The following is a 23,904-nucleotide window of genomic DNA, read 5'->3' as shown; positions in this document are numbered from 1 at the left end:
CCAGCTCCAGTTCATATCCCACAAAAGGTGTTACTAGGTAAAATGTAGTAAGTTTCCTGAATTGAGATATGTGTATGCCAGCATATTTGGACATGTGCATTCTCAATGCCGATTGGTCCAGGCATCATTGTTGAGAACATATCACATCTAGTATCAATTTCTCACCAAAACAGGAAAATAAGGAAATCAGAAATTTATAGAATAACCAGATCAAAATTATGGTTTATCTGCTAGTCCCTCATTGAAGACAAGGAAGGTTCTTCAATGACCTGACAAAGTTTTTCCTAGTTCTGTGATGACTATTCAAGTTACAGGGAAAAAGGCAGTCAATAGTTAGAGAGACATATTCTGAATAATAACGAAAACACATGAAGTGCATGCCACATAGCAATGTTAGTGCTGGAATGAATGCCATACATTAAATTAGACAACAATCATAGTGACAGTCACAACTGAGACTTATGTGGGAAGAATATCAGACGATGTCATGACTGCTCAAGCCTTAAAGCAAACAACATATTAGAATATTCATGATATTGGTAGACATATCCTGACACAAAATATTGCAATTTCCTCATTCACTTTGATCATGACACAGAGCCCCAAAACATGTGTTAGTGAGGATATTGCTGAAACATTGCCAGTGTGACTATAAATCTCAGCTCACTTAATCACTGGATCTGGGGTCACACATCACTTCACACATATATCCTGGACTTGGTTCAACCAACATTCTTCTAACGTGTTTGCCTGAAGACAGTATACGTTTGCACTGTGATTATTCTGACATGATTCTCTTGGTAAGGATCTCTGTCAAAGACAAAGATTATCTACATAAAAGACCACATTCCTAGTCTCTCACCATGAATAGTTTGATGTTGGCCAACTTCTGACATGCATCGTCTCCCACACAAGCCCTCAGCAGGTCATAGCGGTCTCCCCTGGTCCAACACATACAAGCATTCAGTGTAAACTATCAACATGAAGGGTTCAGGAAGAATAGGTGCAACAAGACAGGACTCTGTAAATGTGAAGTACAGCTGCTACATGATGCTGACACTGTATGGGGTTGTGCAGTACAGCTGCTACATGATGCTGACACTGTATGGGGTTGTGCAGTACAGCTGCTACATGATGCTGACACTGTATGGGGTTGTGTAGTACAGCTGCTACATGATGCTGACACTGTATGGGGTTGTGCAGTACAGCTGCTACATGATGCTGACACTGTATGGGGTTGTGCAGTACAGCTGCTATATGATGCCGACACTGTATGGGGTTGTGCAGTACAGCTGCTATATGATGCTGACACTGTATGGGGTTGCACAGCTGCTATATGATGCTGACACTGTTTGGGGTTGCAGTACAGCTGCTATATGATGCCAGTACAGCTGCTATATGATGCTGACACTGTATGGGGTTGTGCAGTACAGCTGCTATATGATGCTGACACTGTATGGGGTTGTGCAGTACAGCTGCTATGATGCCGTTGCTATGTGTTTGGGGTTGTGCAGTACAGCTGCTATATGATGCTGACACTGTTTGGGGTTGTGCAGTATATGATGCACACTGTTTGGGGTTGTGCATGACAGCTGCTATGATGCCGACACTGGGGTATGTGATGCTGGGGGGTTGTGAACAGTACAGCTGCTATGTGATGCTGACACTGTATGGGGTTGTGCAGTACAGCTGCTATATGATGCTGACACTGTATGGGGTTGTGTAGTACAGCTGCTATATGATGCTGACACTGTTTGGGGTTGTGCAGTACAGCTGCTATATAATGCCGACACTGTATGGGGTTGTGCAGTACAGCTGCTATATGATGCCGACACTGTATGGGGTTGTGCAGTACAGCTGCTATATGATGCCGACACTGTATGGGGTTGTGAAGTACAGCTGCTATGTGATGCTGACACTGTATGGGGTTGACACTGTATGGGGTTGTGTAGTACAGCTGCTACATGATGCTGACACTGTATGGGGTTGTGCAATGTATCTGCTACATCATGTATACCCTGTATGGGGTTGTGTAGTATATACCTGGTTTGAAACTGCTGCTTGTCAGCGTCGAGGCCAGGCAGGATCTCCATGGCATCCAGATAGAGCTGCAACACAACAAATTACTGATTCACTACCAAGGATTCCCACCAGATTATTAGTCACATTTTACTCAGGTGATGAAACTAATTGCCATGGAAACGCCCAAAAAATTTTTATTCAGAATTCCAAAACTACCAAAAGGCACCAGTACACCACCAGATCTATCTATGTGCTAAGTTTGGTGAAGAAATATAGAATGGTTTTAGAGTTCTGCTTCGGAAAAGACAAATGTGCACGGACGGACGGAGTCCATTTTAATACCCCCCGCAAAACGCGTTGCGGGGGATAACAAGTCATTGTGTACAGACAAAGACAGCATTATTGAACAATGATCCTAACTTCTATATGACCCAATGCTTAACCAGCTGTCTAGAAGTGCTGGAGCTTCATGTGTATTTCCTAGATCTTGTTCATCAGACAGACAGACAGAAGTATTCTATTTAAGTGTCACATGACAGTTACAATAGGTATAATCAAGGTATTTAAACTATTTCTATGTATGCATACAATGTATAAACCATACACATTTTAATATCCATAACTAAACAAAACACATCAAGTAATTGACAACTGAATTAGCGGTACTCCTGCCAGTCTGCAAAACATTAACCTTCCGACAACTTGGATTATGGTGTTCATATTCCACACATGACTCTTTCGGAAATTTCCACAACCTATTTATTGGAACACAGAAGCAGCATGCACCCCAGCTGAACTTTGCAAGCATTTACTGGTATGTTTCTGGTATGAGTCCGTACGACAAAATATTTTCAGATTTATAACAGTTTATAACAACATCCATATTTATAACAGTACCTATGAATAACCTGATGATGCAAGCTGCAGTCAAGCTTTATAAATGTAATCTGTCAGTAAACAAATTCTCAAACACAATTACATACAGATCAGGACTCATTACATATGCTACAACAATGTTACAAACATGTTCCCAACATCATCAATGAACTTAGTTGTCATGAAAATCAAGCATACATGATCATCAAACACAGAATATTTGTAGACAAATCATTTGTCATAATGAAAAATTGGATATTTTTGGGACATGGATCAAGGAGAAACCATACATATGTTCCAAAGATTAAAAACAGATGATTAAATGCCGTTTGGCACAAAATCAATAATTGAACAGTATTGATTTCTGATATAGGACCTTATCTTGTTGAGTCATCAGAACTAACAACCTTCTACAAGCCAGGAAAAAACATCACACGGATACTGCTGTGAAAATCCTCATTCAAAGGGTTTTTAAAACCAAATACAGCACCTGGAAAGAATACAGTGTTTGCGAATCAAAGATTAAAAGATCAAATAAATTCTTAGAAAAAAAAGATTTTTTTGAAAAACACAATCCAGATTCTTCATCTTTTGTAATTTTCTCTTTGAACTGTACAAGACATACTGAATGAGTGTTTGGGCCAAAGAAAATAGTTTCTCTCTGGTAAATGACCTTTAGCTGAAAAACATGCTGATTTAACTGATACTGGTAACAAGATTACCCAAATTATTCACTGAATACTTCAAAAGGAACAATTACATGTATTGTTAGTAATTGTTAGTAAACTTACCTCTGGATTATGGTAGCCTTATTCCTGTGGATACACAGAATACAAACAGAAAATCAAAAGAAATTTTAACACTAAGTCATAGCTATTCCTAGTGGTATACCTAATCTACCCCTGGGTTATCTCCCTTGATCCTGTATTGTTCCAATGGATCCGGTACTGGGCTCACAAACATTGGTATCCGAAAATTCCTGGAAGTCGTAAACAGATCTATGTTTGGAATTTCCCACGTCTGTCCTATCAAATCGAATGCCTCTTCCTTGAGAGTTCATTTGGTTGAGATCACTCTGTCCTGTCGAGATAATGAGTCCTCTAAGATATTCTTCCGACCTGGAATGTGGTGAGCTCTGATTAAACAATTTATAGCGTCCACTGCTTGATACAGATCCTGAGTGATCCCGAGGAGCTGTTGGGATTTGGTACCTCCCTGTTTGTTGAAGTAAGCCACTACCGTAGAATTGTCACACTAACATGAGACTCTTCCCGTACAAGCGATTCCCCCAGCAAAGGATCGCTTTTAACAGTGCTAACATCTCCAGACAGTTTATATGCAGATTCACCTCTGACAGATTCCACACACCTTGAATTTGCCAGATGTCCATGTGTGCACCCCAACCCGTGTTCGAGGCATCGGCATAAAGCGTCAGATCCGGTAAACGAGGACGTAATGAAACTCCTGGCAACACATTCACGTCCACCGTCCACCATAATATCTCCCTTCGGACTCTGTCTGGAAAAGCTATGAGAAATCCCAAGTCCTCCATCCGAAACTGGTTGAGCCCCATTGGCGGGATTCTTAACCTTAGTCTTCCTCTTACAGTATAATCCTGGATTGAAGTGAGAGATCCTAGAAGGGACATCCATGAACGAACTGACGCAGTTGCAGTGATAAATCTACAAATTCAACTGCCTGAGTCCCGGGACTCACTGAGCTGAATAACTATGAGTCCCTCAGAACTTTTATGAGTCCCTAACAAAAATTAATGCCACAAATATTATTCAAACTGGTTTATTGTTACTATAGGTTGCACAGGTGAGTCTGACCGGTCTGGGATATTTCACAGAACAGAGCTGGTAGTACCTAAATCGTAACAAATGGAGACTCTTCCATTTTAACTTGTAGTTCATACCCTATCACATCAGACACAGATGTTAACAGATCACTGGCAGTGGTTGGAGAATCATAGTTGATTCTACCTTCCTTGAGAATTTCAATGTCTTCGTTTTCAAATTCATATAAAAAGTCAACAAAACGTTTAAACTTAGTCAGTGGGATGTTTTCACAAGCTAACCAATGAACAGATTTCATCAAGGCGACAGCTGCTTTGTCTTGTTTTTCATACATACGTGTAGTTGCAACCTGGAAATCATCACAAAGTTTTGGAGCCTGAACGGACAGTTTATTATTATGATGATGAGATGTCTGGTCAAAGTTATATTTTAAAACTTTCTGCATTTAGCATCTTGTGTCATACCATTTTCAGTACATAGTTTACAAAATATTAAATCACCTTCCCTGTCATAAGTCAGCCATAACCGATGAGTATTCGGCCAATCTGACTGAAATGTCCTAACTTTGTGTTTTCTGACAGTATCTCTCTGGGCGGCATGTCGACTGCTATATTATACAAATAACAGCAGGGCTCTACATGACCTTTGACAAGCAAATGTTTTCTTTTACTAGAAAAATAAAAACGTTACTAGCCAGACCCATGTAATTTCACTGTAATATTTTGTGAATAAAGTTCTACAATTCCAACCAAAGTTTTGTTTTATTTCTTCACTCTGTTCAGTGATTCAAAAACAAATTACATCAAAAGAAATATGCCAACTGGAAGCCACTTTAACAAGTATGAACACAAATAGTAACTGTCTTACTTTAACTATTAACATTGAACGAATTATATCATAACTGTCATTATAATTATAAATGAAATGATTCATTTATATGATTACTTTCCCAGGACTTGAGATTCAGAACCTTAAACAACAGAATGACATTCTATTTCAGCAGAACTTTAACCCTGTCAAATGTCACTTTCACTTTCAAATTACATGCAGATAGATTTAACAGTTGTTCAGCTAGTGACTATAATAAAGCTTCCTTCTTTTCTCTAACTGGTACTGAGAGCTCAGATTTTGTCTTCACACTGTGGATTCAGAGTCACAATGTTCATTGACCAATCAGTTTGTCTTGAAAAACCTCATTTGCATATCGCTTACCTCCCTTAGCGTGTTTGTGTCTATTTATAGAGTTTAAAAACTAGGTTAGTAGTTTTGCACATGCTCGAGCAATGAATCTTGGGATCTCATTTGCATACCGCTTACCTCCCTCGGTGTGACCTATATGTCTATTTTTGGAAACGAGGAAATGAACTTATCATGACGAATGAAAGCTGCGATCGTTTTAAAAATAATGTGTACTTATTAGCTCACGTCAATTATTTGAGAATGGAAGTTAATCTACGAAGCAGCCATGTATACTTTGATATTGCCTCTCCACAAAAATAAACATTAGTGTTTCATCAAAAGCTTGCGTCCAAGAGGACGTACATGTAAAAAAAAAATGAGTCCTGTCAGAATTTATTGCGTCAGAGACGTGGGACGCAGGGGTAGATTTATCCCTGCAGTTGGCCTCTGTAACATGTTGGTTATCTTGGTTGATATTTCCAACCAACGATCCTGAGGAGTATAAATACGGCCTGCTCTTGAGTCCAAGACTGCTCCCAGAAACTTGATTCTCGTGGAAGGGACCAATTCTGACTTGGTAGGATGAACTATTAGACACAGATGCGTAAACATGTGGATCATAAAGTTGGTTTGCTTCATGAGAACCGCTGTCACCACATTCTTTGCGAAGAAATCATCCAGATAACCGTGTATCGCAATCCCTCGTTGATGAAGAAAAGCCAGAATCAGGGAGATTATTTTTGTGAACAACCACGGCGCTAGAGATATTCCGAACGGCAGCACCCTGACCTGAAACCTGCGTCCGTTCACCGCAAATCTTAGGTATTTGCGAGATCTTGGATGAATAGGGATATGAAGATACGCATCCTTTAGATCTAAGCTTATAAACTTGGAATCCTGACGAATCAAGGTGCGTAGGTTTGCAATTGATTCCATCCTGAACTTTGGCGGTTTCCTCAAAAATAACTTGTTCAACACTTTCAAGTCTATTATCATGCGCATTTCGTCCTAATCTTTCTTGGGGACTAGGAATACGGGTGAATAAAACCAGCATGTCTGATCCCCTGGAGGAAGTTCTATGATTGCCCGTTTCTCCAGTAGCTGATTTATTGCTAAGTTTGCTCCCGCTAAACGCTGGTCTTGAAGACAAAACCGACGACCCTCTGGAAAACAAGTCACTGGAGTCTGCTTGTGCCAAGGAAGAATAAACCCCCTGCTCACGACAGACAGGAACCACTCGTCTGATGTTATTAGTTTCCAATTGTCTAAGTATTAGGCCAATCTGCCCCCTACTGGAGATTGTGTCACCGGACATACAAAGTCCAAATCCAATATCATTTCGAGGAACGTTCCGATTCGTAAGGAAGAGAATGTTGAACAGTGAGACTTGAGTCAATATTTCTTGGAAGTTGATCTTGATCCACAAAAGATCTACCTCCCCTACCTCTACTCCTAGAAGAGGATGAGCCTCTAGTAAAAGCCACATTTGTTGAACGCGTTCTTGAATCCGAAGCACGATCAAAGGCAGATCTCTGAAAATTCTGACTACGACTTGTTGAAGATGGAGCAGAACGAGACGTAACACTGGAACCCCTTCTAGATCTAGTGTCAGCCCTTCCTCTATTTTGGAATAAAAGAGCCGACGCCAACCGTTGATTCAAGTTCCTCGACGTCAAGGCATCTCTAGCCTCAATAGCCTGTTGACATTGTCCATTAAAGGTGTTATCCGATTCCAAGGGCTGATCTTGAAACACTGGTGGGAGCAAGGCACAAACTCCCGCAGAAAACCAGTTTGAATAAGATAGGGTATCAATCGCCGAACAGGCTGCCATATCCAATTCCTTACAATCCTTGAAAGTACAGAACGATGCATAGTCACGAGAGCCTCTAGTATCCTGTAACTGTTTAAAGTCCTTGTCTTACCTTGGTTGATTGGCTGGGATAACACGATCATGAATGGAATAAATGGGTTTATGAGAAACCCTAGGCAAAGAACTCAAGTTCGTAGCCTTGGAGAGGCCTAAGTTGTAATTCTCCAACACTTTATTAAGTGATGATGATTGTGGTAATGACAGCCTGGCCATCCGTTCCGGGGGAAGACAACCTGATAATTCGAGTTCCACAGGAATATTTATCTCCTGCTCATCCGACGGCGGTGGTAGAGTATTAGGATAAAGTCCGTGCAAAAGTTCCAGCGTTTCTTTAAATGACCAGCCCGGCTTAAAATCCTGTGCTGACATGTCCATAGGTTGTACCGTCAACTAGCCTTCTTTCATGGAAAACTCCGGTTGTGAAAAAAGGATAAACCGATGAATCCTCCTGGTCTGTCACATCAGACATTAAGGGGATTAAGGGCGGATTGTCTGTGTCAAAATAACCTTGCGGGTCCGTAGCCATGTCCTCTGAACCGCTAGGCCCGTGCAAATCAGACTGCTGGGTTGATACACCGTTATCCATAGCAGCCGTCCCAGTGGCCTGGGTAAAGCCGGGGCGGGAATCACGTGCCGTCTGGACCGAGTCAGACCCGTGAAATGCTTGCAGCCCGGTCTCCCCGTGGGCTTTCCCGGTCATTGCACCCCTGACTTTGGCCCCCGGCTCTTGCCATCGACCACTAAGCCACTGCGGCTATCTGTTGTCTTGCCGGATAAAACAGGATCCTCCAAATGTTTTGACAGGTGATTAAATTTTTCGTCATTCCTCATCTCCATATCCCGCACAGATTTATCCATGGCCCGCCTGGATATCGGACTTAAATCCCGCCAAAAGTTCTGAGAACGCAGATATATCCAACTGGGGAGAGGATTTTTATTTAGATCTAGAATGAGACTTCGGTTCAGATATAATATATAAAGGCGGAGATCCCTGAACTTTCTTCGACTTAGAACATTCTGATGACGATGAATGTTTACGCTACCTAACTAAGGAACGAGATTTGTCCATCAACAACCAATCTTCTTCAGACATTTCCTGACACAATAAGCATCAATCCGAGATTAAGCAAGGTAAGCCTTTATAACAGGAAGCACACAGAAAGTGGGGATCAACATCCGCCATGAATTTCTGACACTGCAAACATTTGCTCTGCGCCATACTTGTCAATCAAAAAAGGGCGGGAAAACTAAATAGATCCTAAATACCTTGGAAATATATCTAATATAAATGCAAAACAGCAATGCGATTGAATATTAAGTGGAATGTGATTTGTAACTGACCTATATATGAAGAATTGAAGTCTTGATTTGAAATGAAATTTCACTCGGTTCTCTGCACGTGTGGACCATACAGAAAAATTATGAAGGGTTCTAGGAGAACAATACAGTGACGTCAGGATCAAGGGAGATAACTTAGGGGTAGATTAGGTATACCACTAGGAATAGCTATGACTTAGTGTTAAACTTTCTTTTGATTTTCTGTATGTATTCTGTGTATCCACAGGAATAAGGCTACCATAATCCAGAGGGAATGTTTACGGTATAATTACAAAAAAGCTGTTGAATGTCACAGTTGTACTTATCTAATTCCCTGGGGTCTTGAACTCACCTACCAGTTCCAGTGAAATTCATCTATTTCTATCACCATTAGCACTCAGATCTGTCAAACATGATGTGTCGAATTCCCAGTTATCTCAAACTCACTTGAGAGTCCCAACTGTCCAAATTAGTCATAAAATTTCCCTGATGACTGGAACAGTTCATAAATAAAGAATACCATCCACAAACACTGGACTGACTTCACTCCAAGTTCCATTATTACAAGGTAGGATGCTAACAACATGGCAATATCCACTTGAGTCTTATTTCCAAGCACATCTTACATCACAGGTGTCAGCCGATTCCTGATTACATATCAGCAACAAGTCACTGAAGATTTCTCACTTCACTGCTGTTGATAAGATAAAACTGAGAAAGGAGTAAAATCGAGTCAGTGTATAGTTCAAGGTATGACTGCTACATAGATGCTGACCCAGATGGGGACAGTGAGTGAGCGAGTGGGTGAGTTTAGTCTTATGCCGCTTTTAGCAATATTCCAGCAATATCACAGCGGGGGACACATTGCTTAACACATTATACACATGTGGGGAATCAAACCCAGGTCTTCAGCATGATGAGCGAACGCTTTATCCACTAGGCTACCCCACCGCCCCTGTATTTAGCAGAAATGAAGAGAGGTTAAAGCCTGTCAACACACCATCTGATTGAGGGGAGTGAACTTCCCCGTCAGGGCCTTGAGTCCCTCCTGGGCCACGAATCCTCCAATGGCAGCACACAGCACTGCCAGGCAGCCTCTAGACGTGAAGGACATTCTTCGAAGAATATCTTCATCCAGGACTGCAACCTGCAACATGCAGATTATCAAACTTACAGTTTGTCTTCAGTTTATGACCTGGCAGATGGATGACTTTGTTCCTTGACATGGCAGATCAATGTCTTGAAAGAAATTCCCTCTGCTGTGAAGCATATCTCCTTCTCATGATAACCAACATGCTGTTATAGCATGGCTGTTGGAGCAGACAAATACCTTACTTACCTACATGGGGTTGGTTAAACTTTAACTCTTAATATTAACTTGGAAATTCTCTATACAATGTTTACAATTGTTTATCTGATTGGTTTTGTGTTTTGGAGTGAGTGAATATTGTTTTACACCACTTTCAGTAGCAGCATGGCGAGGGACATTAGAAATGGGCATCACACATTGTACCCATGTTAGGAATAGAAGCCAGGTCTTCAGCGTCACGAGTGAATGCTTCAACCACTAGGCTACCCCACCGCCCTTTGTGCTTTAGAAATTCTCACAAAAGAAATACTACCTTTGATTCCAATTGCTTGTTAAGGTCAGTTGCCATGGAGATGATTTGACAGGCATCATTAGCACACCTACAACGGAGTAAATGAGGAGACTGCATTAATGTAAATAGCCTGGTTCAGACTTGACAAAGAGGTGGAATCACAGTCAGGGCTCTTGAAGAAATTCAGATGTCATTGGTGGGTACAAGCATCTTCACTGGTCTAGTGGTCTCAGTTGCACTGGTCTGGTGCTTTCTGAGGAGGAGATCTATACTGTGCTGGGGAAAGGTCTCTCTGAGGAGGAGATCTTTACTGTGCTGAGGAGAGGACTTTCTGAGGAGGAGATCTATACTGTGCTGGGGAAAGGTCTTTCTAAGGAAGAGATCTTTACTGTGCTGGGAAATGGTGTTTTGAGAGACTGCTGGAGCATGGTCAAACTATAAAGGTTAAATACAGATAAAAGTAGAAAATAACACAAAAGCTAACTTTATTGGCCTCTCAAAAGAGGTTAAAGAACACCAATTTCACACCACTTCAGTTAATCTGTCAATATTGATGGTGTCAACTGTCTGATGCTTGTTGTAGCTCTGTGAGATCAGTAAAACATGCAAGAAAGGTGTCAACTGTCTGATGCTTGTTGTAGCTCTGTGAGACCAGTAAAACATGCAAGAAAGGTGTCGATTGTCTGATGCTTGTTGTAGCTCTGTGAGACCAGTAAAACATGCAAGAAAGGTGTCAATTGTCTGATGCTTGTTGTAGCTCTGTGAGACCAGTAAAACATGCAAGAAAGGTGTCGATTGTCTGATGCTTGTTGTAGCTCTGTGAGACCAGTAAAACATGCAAGAAAGGTGTCGATTGTCTGATGCTTGAGACCAGTGTAGAAAGGTGTTGATTGTCTGTGCTTGTTGACCAGTAAAACATGCAAGAAAGGTGTCAATTGTTGATCTGATGCTTGTTGTAGCTCTGTGAGACCAGTAAAACATGCAAGAAAGGTGTCAATTGTCTGATGCTTGTTGTAGCTCTGTGAGACCAGTAAAACATGCAAGAAAGGTGTCAATTGTCTGATGCTTGTTGTAGCTCTGTGAGACCAGTAAAACATGCAAGAAAGGTGTCAATTGTCTGATGCTTGTTGTAACTCTGTGAGACCAGTAAAACATGCAAGAAAGGTGTCAATTGTCTGATGCTTGTTGTAACTCTGTGAGACCAGTAAAACATGCAAGAAAGGTGTCAGTGTCTGATGCTTGTTGTAGCTCTGTGAGACCAGTAAAACATGCAAGAAAGGTGTCTTGTTGTAATTGTCTGATGCTTGTCTGTGCTTGTTGTAACTCTGTGAGACCAGTAAAACATGCAAGAAAGGTGTCAATTGTCTGATGCTTGTTGTAACTCTGTGAGACCAGTAAAACATGCAAGAAAGGTGTCAATTGTCTGATGCTTGTTGTACTTGTTGTAAGACCAGTAAAACATGCAAGAAAGGTGTCAATTGTCTGTCTGATGCTTGTTGTACATCTGTGAGACTGTGAGTCTGATGCTTGTTGTAGTCTGTGAAAGTAAAACATGCAAGAAAGGTGTCGATTGTCTGATGCTTGTTGTACATCTGTGAGACCAGTAAAACATGCAAGAAAGGTGTTGATTGTCTGATGCTTGTTGTAGCTCTGTGAGATCAGTAAAACATGCAAGAAAGGTGTTGATTGTCTGATGCTTGTTGTAGCTCTGTGAGACCAGTAAAACATGCAAGAAAGGTGTTGATTGATGCTTCTGTACCTGTGAGATCAGTAAAACATGCAAGAAAGGTGTTGATTGTCTGATGCTTGTTGTACCTCTGTGAGACCAGTAAAACATGCAAGAAAGGTGTCAATTGTCTGATGCTTGTTGTACCTCTGTGAGACCAGTAAAACATGCAAGAAAGGTGTTGATTGGCTGATGCTTGTTGTACATCTGAGACCAGTAAAACATGAATGGTATTGATTGTCTGGTAGTACTTCTGGCTCCAGCTCTGTCAGGCCAGTAAAACATCCATGATCAGTGTAGTGGTTTTTCTTATTCTTGAATGTATGTTTATGAAACCCTCCCATACTGGATAGTAAAACATCCATGATCAGTGTAGTGGTTTTTCCTGTTCTTGAACGTATTCTTTTTTAAACCTTCCCATACGGGATAGTAAAACATCCATGATCAGTGTAGTGGTTTTTCTTATTCTTGAATGTATTCTTTATGAAACCCTCCCATACTGGATAGTAAAACATCCATGATCAGTGTAGTGTTTTTTCTACTTCTTGAATGTATTCTTTATGAAACCCTCCAATACTGGATAGTAAAACATCCATGATCAGTGTAGTGGTTTTTCCTGTGTTCTTGAATGTATTCTTTATGAAACCCTCCCATACAGGATAGTGAAACATCCATGATCAGTGTAGTGGTTTTTCCTGTTCTTGAATGTATTCTTCATGAAACCCTTCCAATACTGGATAGTAAAACATCCATGATCAGTGTAGTGGTTTTTCCTGTTCTTGAACGTATTCTTTATGAAACCCTCCCATACTGGATAGTAAAACATCCATGATCAGTGTAGTGGTTTTTCCTGTTCTTGAATGCATTCTTTATGAAACCCTCCCATACTGGATAGTAAAACATCCATGATCAGTGTAGTGGTTTTTCCTGTTCTTGAATGTATTCTTTATGAAACCCTCCCATACTGGATAGTAAAACATCCATGATCAGTGTAGTGGTTTTTCCTGTTCTTGAATGTATTCTTTATGAAACCCTCCCATACTGGATAGAAAAACATCCATGATCAGTGTAGTGGTTTTCCTGTTCTTGAATGTATTCTTTATGAAACCCTCCCATACTGGATAGTAAAACATCCATGATCAGTGTAGTGGTTTTCCTGTTCTTGAATGTATTCTTTATGAAACCCTCCCATACTGGATAGTAAAACATCCATGATCAGTGTAGTGGTTTTTCCTGTTCTTGAATGTATTCTTTATGAAACCCTCCCATACTGGATAGTAAAACATCCATGATCAGTGTAGTGGTTTTTCCTGTTCTTGAATGTATTCTTTATGAAACCCTCCCATACTGGATAGAAAAACATCCATGATCAGTGTAGTGGTTTTTCCTGTTCTTGAATGTATTCTTTATGAAACCTTCCCATACTGGATAGTAAAACATCCATGATCAGTGCAGTGGTTTTTCTTATTCTTGATTTATGTTTGTCTATGTAACCCTCCATACTGGTTTACATGTATGTGTGGCTACAACTCACCAGATATGGGGTAGTCGTTTGTTGATCTGCAGAAACTTGTCCAGAGCAAGGAATGCAAGGTGGAGATTGGGAGGAGCCTGGAACGTAGAGAAGCATTGAAAATCAGCACATCTGTCAACATTAATAATCTTGTCACAAGTCTCACAAAAACCCACATGAAAAACCATTTGTGTGTTTGGAGCAACATGCTCTTATACATCCTGGATGTCATTCATCTAATTCATCAAATCAGGAAACTCTTGACACATGAACACCCAAGCTAACAAGTAGACTGAAGAATGGTGCACTTCCGGAAAATACAACACAATTTAATCATCAGTGTGACACTCAGTGATAGGGCCTCAGGCTTCAGTCCAAGGTTTCATTATGAATCAGAAGTAGGGTTTCAGGTTCCCATGTATTACCTGGCAGACTTATGATAGTGTGTCATTCTACCCTGAAACTTCCCCAACATGGATACTCACAGTATCAACCACTGGTTTGCCTAACTCACTTACTCAATATGGTGAAAAACAATGGAATGGTTTGTAAACACAACACTGGTAACAGTTTATACACAGATGTTCAAATCTTTACGAATGGCCTCATGGTTGTCAGTTGACAGTAAGGAACTGATAATTCTTGCAGGAATAGCCAATTTCCGATCTAACCATCCCCAAATTAGCCAAATATTACAACTGTCAACAGCTGTGACAGACAAGCATGGTTGTACACTTGGTCCGGTCTGGTAAAGTCATATTTGGCGGTCCCACAATTTGGAACCAAAACTGGTTCTTGAATATACGGTTGTCACCGGAAATCTGGTCCCTGAAGTAAGCTTGGCCCCAGCTCAAATATCGCAAGTTGGCATGCTCAAAGGAAGTAGCACCTCACGAGACTTACAGACCCGATTATTCTAAACATAAACATAGAATAGGACACATCACAAATATAGTTTCTGAAACATTAAAGTAAACTTTCTGTCCCAATACACGCTAAAGAAACAACTCCCACTTCACTTGACAAATTACACGTAACAGTTAATGCTGAACTATATGAATTAACGTGAAACATTTACTCTCATGAACAGTGATTCCATGTTCCGACAATCTATCAGCCCTGCGAGAACCTTTACTGTGAGACAGACATGTGCTAGAGGAGTTGTATGGGCAGTATTGGTACAATGATGCTACCTCAAACAGAACTCGACTCTGGTGAGCTACAGTTCACAAAAGTCATCTTGACATTAGGAATTGATTTCTATGGAAATTGTTCAGGCAAAAGATATCAGTACAGCTGCAAAAAGTGCACCAATGACAGATTAATCAGTTATTTGGGCCAATACAATTTCATATTGCAGAGACTAATTATGGCAATATGTCAGGTTGATCTGAAAACACAACACAAGCATTGTCCATATCACTGACATGTTTTTACTACACAAGACAGAGCCAATTATTCCACAAGCAGGATCCAACTTCAAAGAACTTGGAAAAGGAAAAAAAGGACAACTCTATTGTTCGTAATTAAATTCATTTGCAATTTTTTGGCCATATTATCCAAGTGGATCATCCTGAGGTTGACAGACTGAAATACTTAGCCACATGTGCATCACTAGCAGTGACAGATAAGCAGCATGTAGCTTGTCCATGTGGAATGTGGGTCTTCAGAATCTTTTCCAAGCAGAACAACTTTGGGATGAGTGTTTCTTGTTCTAGTTTACATAAATGTATTCCCCAAAATCAATAAAACCAAACAGAATCCCACTGCTAAAGTATGAAGTACGGTTGCCATATGTCTCAGTATTACATCAATCATTGAAAGCAAATCCATTTAGTTTATTCTGATACTATGCAATTAACTTGACAAAACTGATCATAACTCAGAAGCCATACTTTATCTCAAGACTCATTATCTATATTATGGATGGTTGTTGGTGTTCGTTTCAACCTTGATCCACAGTTGTTTAAGGAATTGCTTCCAATATGACACATAAAATAAAGGTTTTGAAACTTGTGAAATATCAGTGCTAACATTTAATGTGTTTACTGTGCTGAGATACGATGCTAAATTCTATGATGATAAAGAATGTTGTCTACTAACAGTATGGAATTGGCGTATACTCTTGGCACAGAAACATACAGAAGCCAAACTTTTTCAATGCTATGTTGACGTAAAGCAACCCACTGTTGGGCAGGTCATCCACTGCTCCAACCTCAAGTTGTCTGGTTCAATACAGACTGCAGTGGAATAGTTGCAATATTGGCATGGTGTAAAACATTTTGGACTGAAATCAGATCATGACAATATACTAAGGCTTGTCTTGATACATGAGAGACATCAATAATATAATTGTTTATAATATGCCCAGATGTTGCCACCTCTCAAGGATGGCACGGCAATGGTACACACTTTGTCCTTTTTGACAGAGAGTGAGTTTGGTTTTATGCCAATTTGAAAGGTATTTCAGTCAGGTCAGTTTGATCTGGGAGAAAAGTGGGAAGTCTTGCAGTGAGTGAGTGAGTGAGTGAGTGAGTGAGTGAGTGAGTGAGTGAGTGAGTGAGTGAGTGAGTGAGTGAGTGAGTGAGTGAGTGAGTGAGTGAGTGAGTGAGTGAGTGAGTGAGTGAGTGAGTGAGTGAGTGAGTGAGTGAGTGAGTGAGTGAGTGAGTGAGTGAGTGAGTGAGTGAGTGAGTGAGTGAGTGAGTGAGTGAGTGAGTGAGTGAGTGAGTGAGTGAGTGAGTGAGGAGTGAGTGAGTGAGTGAGTGAGTGAGTGAGTGAGTGAGTGAGTGAGTGAGTGAGTGAGTGAGTGAGTGAGTGAGTGAGTGAGTGAGTGAGTGAGTGAGTGAGTGAGTGAGTGAGTGAGTGAGTGAGTGAGTGAGTGAGTGAGTGAGTGAGTGAGTGAGCGAGCGAGGGGGCGAGCGAGTCTAGTTTTACGCCACACTCAGCAATATTCCAGCTATATGGCGGCGGTCCTGGTCTTGCATGTTTATCACTTTGGTGACCCACATGCACACATAATGTATTGACTGTCCAGGCACCCTAATCACAGTTAACCAGTTCTAGGACCCACCATGATGATTTCATTAACACATCTTAGATGACTGGGAAACTCCTGCACCCCCTCACTGGTTCTTTACTGAACATCTTCATAACAGACAGCAAATCTACTTATTGAAAATGTTTTGGATTATGGAAATATTTAGCCAATCTTAAGCAATAAACAAATCCAAGCACTATACATACTGAGTTAATGCACTGAATACGTTGAGTAAAGCACAGATCCTGGCTTCAGTGATATCGATCATGAAACATATTTCACCATTCAGACACATCCAAAACTTCAGCAGTTTTCCTGGAAGTGGTGTTGGCGTCAGGTCAGACTGACCTCAGCCATTGATTTCCTGTGAAATACGACTGTCCATGCAACATTACATGGAGTGACATTGGAAGTGAAATCTCACTGGCTCAATTTCCATCAATCACCCCATATTCACCGAGCATCTAGTGCTGTTTGTCTTGTACACAGCCATCCTTGTGACCCGAGATGTGATTACCTATCAGTCATGCTGTGTTTAAAGCCCTTCAGCCCACAGACACACACATTGACTAAAGTATTCAGCTTTAACTCAGGTATGTCTGGTGTATAACTCTCTTTCTTCAAGGACATGGCTGATTCTGACTTATATACACATGGGTTCTGTGAAAATTAGTTCATAAACTCTTAACTATGTTTAAAAAAAATTTTATTAATGAGGTTTCAGGTTAATCATGTATGAAAGTGTTTCATGTGTGATAAAAGGCAACATATATTCCAACACTTCAAGTGATTGAGTTGCATTGGCATTTTTTAAGGTAAAGAGCAACACACCAATTTCAAACATTCCCAGTGACACTCCAGCGTGTCAGCTGAGGCAGAAAAAGATCAAAGTGAGTTATATCTCAGACATTAATGAGTGTAGTGAAAATCACATGCGTGGTCATGGTTCCCACAAACCTAAAAATGTAATCTGGAATTTGCACCCATAATCCAAGGATTCTGGCCCACTGAAGGGAGGTAATTCTGCACAACAAATAGGTGGGCTCTATGACTGGGTCACACATTCTCCCCATACTTAGTGACAGGGCAATCATAGCTCCCATATTGCAACACAGACTTCTGATAGTTGTACACCTAAGATTGTTTTGTGATAGAGGATCCACCCATCTCAACTCTAGCTCATGGGTACTGAGTTTAAAGTGAACAAGAAGACAAAGTCATCTATATCCCACGCAATGGTAAAAAATACCTCATGAATATGTCAACTGTTTATGGCTATGTCAAATGTATGGTTTGATGTACCTTAGTAATGTTGATACTGGAAATAGAGTGGTACTGTTGATTTATGTCATTAGGTTTTTGGATCCCCACAAAGTGGAAAGAGAGTATTCAAGTATTTTCTCCGGAAAAGAGCACCACCACCAATTTTGGTCAAAGTCAAACTTGTTGCCATGAAAACATTTTATTTAGAAATCCAAAACTACCAAAAGACACCAGTTCATGAGATCACCCCCAGACCTATCTATGTGCCAAGTTTGGTGAAGAAATATTGAATGGTTTTTAGGTTCTGCTCCAGAAAAGAGCACCACCATCAATTTCAGTTGAAGTCAAACTTGTTGCCATGGAAACACAAAAAATATTTTATCCAGGAATCCAAAACTACCAAAAGGCAACAGTTCACCATAAAACCTGTCTATGTGCCAAGTTTGGTGAAGAAATTTCAACAGTTTTTATGTTCTGGTCCGGAAAAGACGAAATTGCATGCATGGACGGACAAAACGTGTTGCTGGGGATAAAAAGGTTCTTGTCACTGAACTCATGCATGGGGGTCAAAACGGAGCAGTTACAGCATAATTCCTTGGTTTCATGTTTGTTCTTGTAATAGAACCTGACCTGACTTGTCTCAGTCACTACTGATAGCACTGAAGTGTCCAAAAATCTAACCTGGTCATTCTACTCAATTACCACTACCACTGACCTCTGTTGATCTGCAGTATAAAATACATGAGACTAACAAACCAAACAAACTGATTGTCCACTTGATGACAGCTGTTAGTGGTCAGCTTGGCTGGTCCTGGAGACATCACACTTATGCTCACTGACCACGTGATCATACCGCAAATTTAGTGAAGGGCAAACTGTGAGAGACAAATTCACTCAACAGGAAAAAGTACACAGAATGAGGGAGGAAGAAACACCAGAAATGGGCTTTACACATGGGCTTCAACCACCAAGTTACAGCAGTGGACACCACCTCAGTCAGAGTCCCACAATCCCTAGAGAAGTATAGCAAGACTGACCCAAACTATACATTTCCATGGTAAAGGCAGTTGATGGTGATGCCCCACCAAACACACTCACATTTCATACATTGATTTTACCTGCAGTGGAATCATGCACAGAGGACAAAGTTATTGGTTGGTATATTTACCTGTGTATCGCTAGACCGACATTTGTAAGCAGTGCATAAATATATATCAATTTCCATTACTAATGTTCTCTGCAAGGCTAGGGTGCTCATTGTGTAGATATATGTCAATACCCATACCTAAAACTTTCTGTAATCCTGTGTGTGACATCAGAATGTTTAGCTGACACTCACACCTACCCATCCTCATGTTTGTAACATAACCTTCTATACTAAAATGGGCTTCACACATTGTACCCATGTGGGGAATCAAACCCGGGTCTTCGGCATGACGAGCCACCGCTTTAACCACTGGGCTACCCCACTGCCCTAATGTGTTAGGAAGTTACAGGAGCTCATGCTGTAACAAACAGAAACAGTTCTTTCTCTATTTCCAGGAAGCCCTGAAATTCATAACATACTACCACATTTTAATGCAAAACCATTACCTTTGATTTGGGGGAATACAATCCTTGAAGGCAGTAAATAGCCTCAGGCTAACGTTACTCAACCAAAATTATATGTTTCCACTCTTATCACATCACTTCCAGTATTATGGGATCATCTGAGATTTGACTTTATGTTTTATATGAGACAACTTGAAAACAAAATCCCAAGCCTCTAGCTACCTTAACACGAGAGTTACAGGGACTTCCTGTTTAATTGCATCAGCTTGAGTTGGGAGAAACACGTTTGTTGCAAGATATCTTTAAAACATAAAACTTAGTGGCCCCTGCGACTTTCTCAAGAAATTTCCAGTTTAATGATACCACTTCTAGTTTTGGATAAGAAGTGTAACAAATAACTATAAATCAATATGATCTTGACCCATTATATAAGCCAATGTCACATGTTGTAACTTGTAACAAGACTCGAATTAGGAAATAGAGTTCAGTCTACCCTCATGTATAGTGTAATAAAGCACAGATTTGCCCTGGACTGTTATAAGGTTAAAGCACTCAGACAGTGACATGCTGTTCTACTGTGTCTGCCCCTCCATGTTAAGATACTCTCTGCCAATAGAACAAGTGATGAAAAGTTAGATGAGTACATCAACATTAAACTGACTAGCCCCACGACATTCTACATCACACTGAGGGAGTGTGGACATAGGCCCAGTTACTAACATTGCCATGTCGCTGTTTAACTGTGACTCAAGTTAAACATACAGTTTCCACCAGCGACGTTAGCTGACTGAAGCAACTGCAAATCATGAAACAGAGTGTTAACTGGGGGAGTTGCGCTGTTAGAGACTGTTAATGACAACTGACATACAGTTACCAAAGGTGCGTCTGATATTGAGAGATCAGGCTAGAATGGCACAGTGACATCAGTTCAGTGTGGCATGATGCCAAAAAGTTACTTAAAGTACTCGAGGCCTTTGATCATTTGTTAAGCATTTTAGAATTAGCTAATATATAACATCCACCAGTGCAACCTATTACAGAAAAATGCATCCTAATATTTATGTCTGAATGCAGTAAGTGCACGTCAAAATGTTTCAAATTTGTGTCTCACTCGTTGTCCGTTCAATTATGTTCAGTAGACCACACACAGGGTCAGGACACTGTGTAGCAGACCACACACAGGGTCAGGACACAGAGTAGCAGACCAGAGACAGGGACAGGACACAGAGTAGCAGACCACAGACAGGAACAGGACACAGTGTAGCAGACCACACACAGGGTCAGGACACAGAGTAGCAGACCACAGACAGGGACAGGACACAGTGTAGCAGACCACAGACAGGGACAGGACACAGAGTAGCAGACCAGAGACAGGGACAGGACACAGAGTAGCAGACCACAGACAGGGACAGGACACAGTGTAGCAGACAGGACAGACAGTGTAGGGACAGGAGGAGTCAGGACACAGAGTAGCAGACCACAGACAGGGACAGGACACAGTGTAGCAGACCACAGACAGGGTCAGGACACAGTGTAGCAGACCACAGACAGGGACAGGACACAGAGTAGCAGACCAGAGACAGGGACAGGACACAGAGTAGCAGACCACAGACAGGAACAGGACACAGTGTAGCAGACCACACACAGGGTCAGGACACAGAGTAGCAGACCACAGACAGGGACAGGACACAGAGTAGCAGACCACAGACAGGGACAGGACACAGAGTAGCAGACCACAGACAGGGACAGGACACAGAGTAGCAGACCACAGACAGGGACAGGACACAGAGTAGCAGACACAGACAGGGGGACAGCAGACCACAGCCAGGGACAGGACACAGTGTAGAGACCACAGACAGGGACAGGACACAGAGTAGCAGACCACAGACAGGGACAGGACACAGTGTAGCAGACCACAGACAGGGACAGGACACAGTGTAGCAGACCACACAGTGTAGCAGACAGGACACAGAGTAGCAGACCACAGACACAGGGGTAGCACAGGACACAGAGTAGCAGACCACAGACAGGGACAGGACACAGAGTAGCAGACCAGCAGACCACACAGACAGGGACAGGACACACAGAGTAATGCAGACCACAGGACAGAGTAGCAGACCACAGACAGGGACAGGACACAGTGTAGTGTAGCAGACCACAGACAGGGACAGGACACAGTGTAGCAGACCACAGACAGGGACAGGACACAGTGTAGCAGACCACAGACAGGGACAGGACACAGAGTAGCAGACCACAGGGACACAGGACAGGGACAGGACACAGAGTAGCAGACCACAGACAGGGACAGGACACAGAGTAGCAGACCACACAGGGACAGGACACAGAGTAGCAGACAGACAGGGACAGACAGGGACAGGACACAGAGTAGCAGACCACAGACAGGGACAGGACACAGAGTAGCAGACCACAGACAGGGACAGGACACAGAGTAGCAGACCACAGACAGGGACAGGACACAGTGTAGCAGACCACAGACAGGGACAGGACACAGTGTAGCAGACCACAGACAGGGACAGGGACAGGACACAGTGTAGCAGACCACAGACAGGGACAGGACACAGAGTAGCAGACCACAGACAGGGACAGGACACAGAGTAGCAGACCACAGACAGGGACAGGACACAGTGTAGCAGACCAGAGACAGGGACAGGACACAGTGTAGCAGACCACAGACAGGGACAGGACACTGTGTAGCAGACCACAGACAGGGACAGGACACAGTGTAGCAGACTATAGACAGGGACAGGACACAGAGTAGCAGACCAGAGACAGGGACAGGACACAGAGTAGCAGACCACACACGGGGTCAGGACACTGTGTAGCAGACCACAGACAGGGACAGGACACAGTGTAGCAGACCACAGACAGGGACAGGACACAGTGTAGCAGACCACAAACAGGGACAGGACACAGCAGACTATAGACAGGGACAGGACACAGAGTAGCAGACCACAGACAGGACAGGACACTGTAGCAGACCACAGGGACAGGGAGACACAGAGTAGCAGACCACAGACAGGACAGGACACAGTGTAGCAGACCACAGACAGGGTCAGGACACAGTGACCACAGACAGGGAGGACACAGAGTAGCAGACCACAGACAGGGACAGGACACAGTGTAGCAGACCACAGACAGGGACAGGACACAGAGTAGCAGACCACAGACAGGGACAGGACACAGAGTAGCAGACCACAGACAGGACACTGAACAGGGACAGGACACAGGTAGCAGACCACAGACAGGGACAGGACACAGTGTAGCAGACCACAGACAGGGACAGGACACAGTGTAGCAGACCACAGACAGGACACAGTGTAGGGAGACAGGACAGGACAGAGTAGCAGACCAGAGACAGGGACAGGACACAGAGTAGCAGACCACACACAGGGTCAGGACACTGTGTAGCAGACCACAGACAGGGACAGGACACAGTGTAGCAGACCACAGACAGGGACAGGACACAGTGTAGCAGACCACAAACAGGGACAGGACACAGTGTAGCAGACCATAGACAGGGACAGGACACAGAGTAGCAGACCAGAGACAGGGACAGGACACAGAGTAGCAGACCACAGACAGGGTCAGGACACTGGGACACAGGACACAGAGTAGCAGACCACAGACAGGGACAGGACACTGTGTAGCAGACCACAGACAGGGACAGGACACAGGTACACCAGACAGGGACAGGACACAGTGTAGCAGACCAGAATAGGGACAGGGACAGGACACAGTGTAGCAGACCACACACGAGGTCAGGACACTGTGTAGCAGACCCAGAACAGGGACAGGACACAGTGTTAGCAGACCACAAACAGGGACAGGACACAGTGTAGCAGACTATAGACAGGGACAGGACACAGTGTAGCAGACCACAGCCAGGGACAGGACACAGTCTAGCAGACTATAGACAGGACACAGTGTAGCAGACCCCAGACAGGGACAGGACACAGAGTAACAGATCCCAGACAGGGACAGGACACAGCGTAGGTCATAGGCATGGGTAGGACACAGCAAACAATAAACTGCACCAGGACACTGTATGAGTTACATATATATATATATATATGACCACAGACAGGGACAGGACACAGACACAGACCCAGTCTGTCCTATCCTATCAAA

The 23,904-nt window shown here is 42.4% G+C and overlaps 1 protein-coding gene across 1 annotated transcript in view; it reads right to left on the bottom strand.

Moving 5' to 3' along the window:
• The window catches only part of LOC124255777 (ubiquitin-like modifier-activating enzyme 6), a 92,908-nt gene that overhangs the window by 16,615 nt on the left and 52,389 nt on the right, over positions 1-23,904 (bottom strand). Inside the window, exons 12-16 of the mRNA XM_046689694.1 lie at positions 13,926-14,002; positions 10,687-10,753; positions 10,065-10,211; positions 2,044-2,108; positions 863-941 (exon numbers count right to left, since the gene is read on the bottom strand). Of these exons, the coding sequence (XP_046545650.1) occupies positions 863-941; positions 2,044-2,108; positions 10,065-10,211; positions 10,687-10,753; positions 13,926-14,002 (435 nt within the window). The remainder of the gene's footprint in view (positions 1-862; positions 942-2,043; positions 2,109-10,064; positions 10,212-10,686; positions 10,754-13,925; positions 14,003-23,904) is intronic.

This window comes from Haliotis rubra, unplaced genomic scaffold (genome assembly GCF_003918875.1).
Source record: "Haliotis rubra isolate DU_JTF1 unplaced genomic scaffold, ASM391887v1 Scf61, whole genome shotgun sequence".
Taxonomy (NCBI): Eukaryota; Metazoa; Mollusca; class Gastropoda; order Lepetellida; family Haliotidae; genus Haliotis; species Haliotis rubra.
The sequence above is the reverse complement of the archived record's forward strand: the minus strand, read 5'-3'. Positions and strand labels throughout refer to the sequence as shown.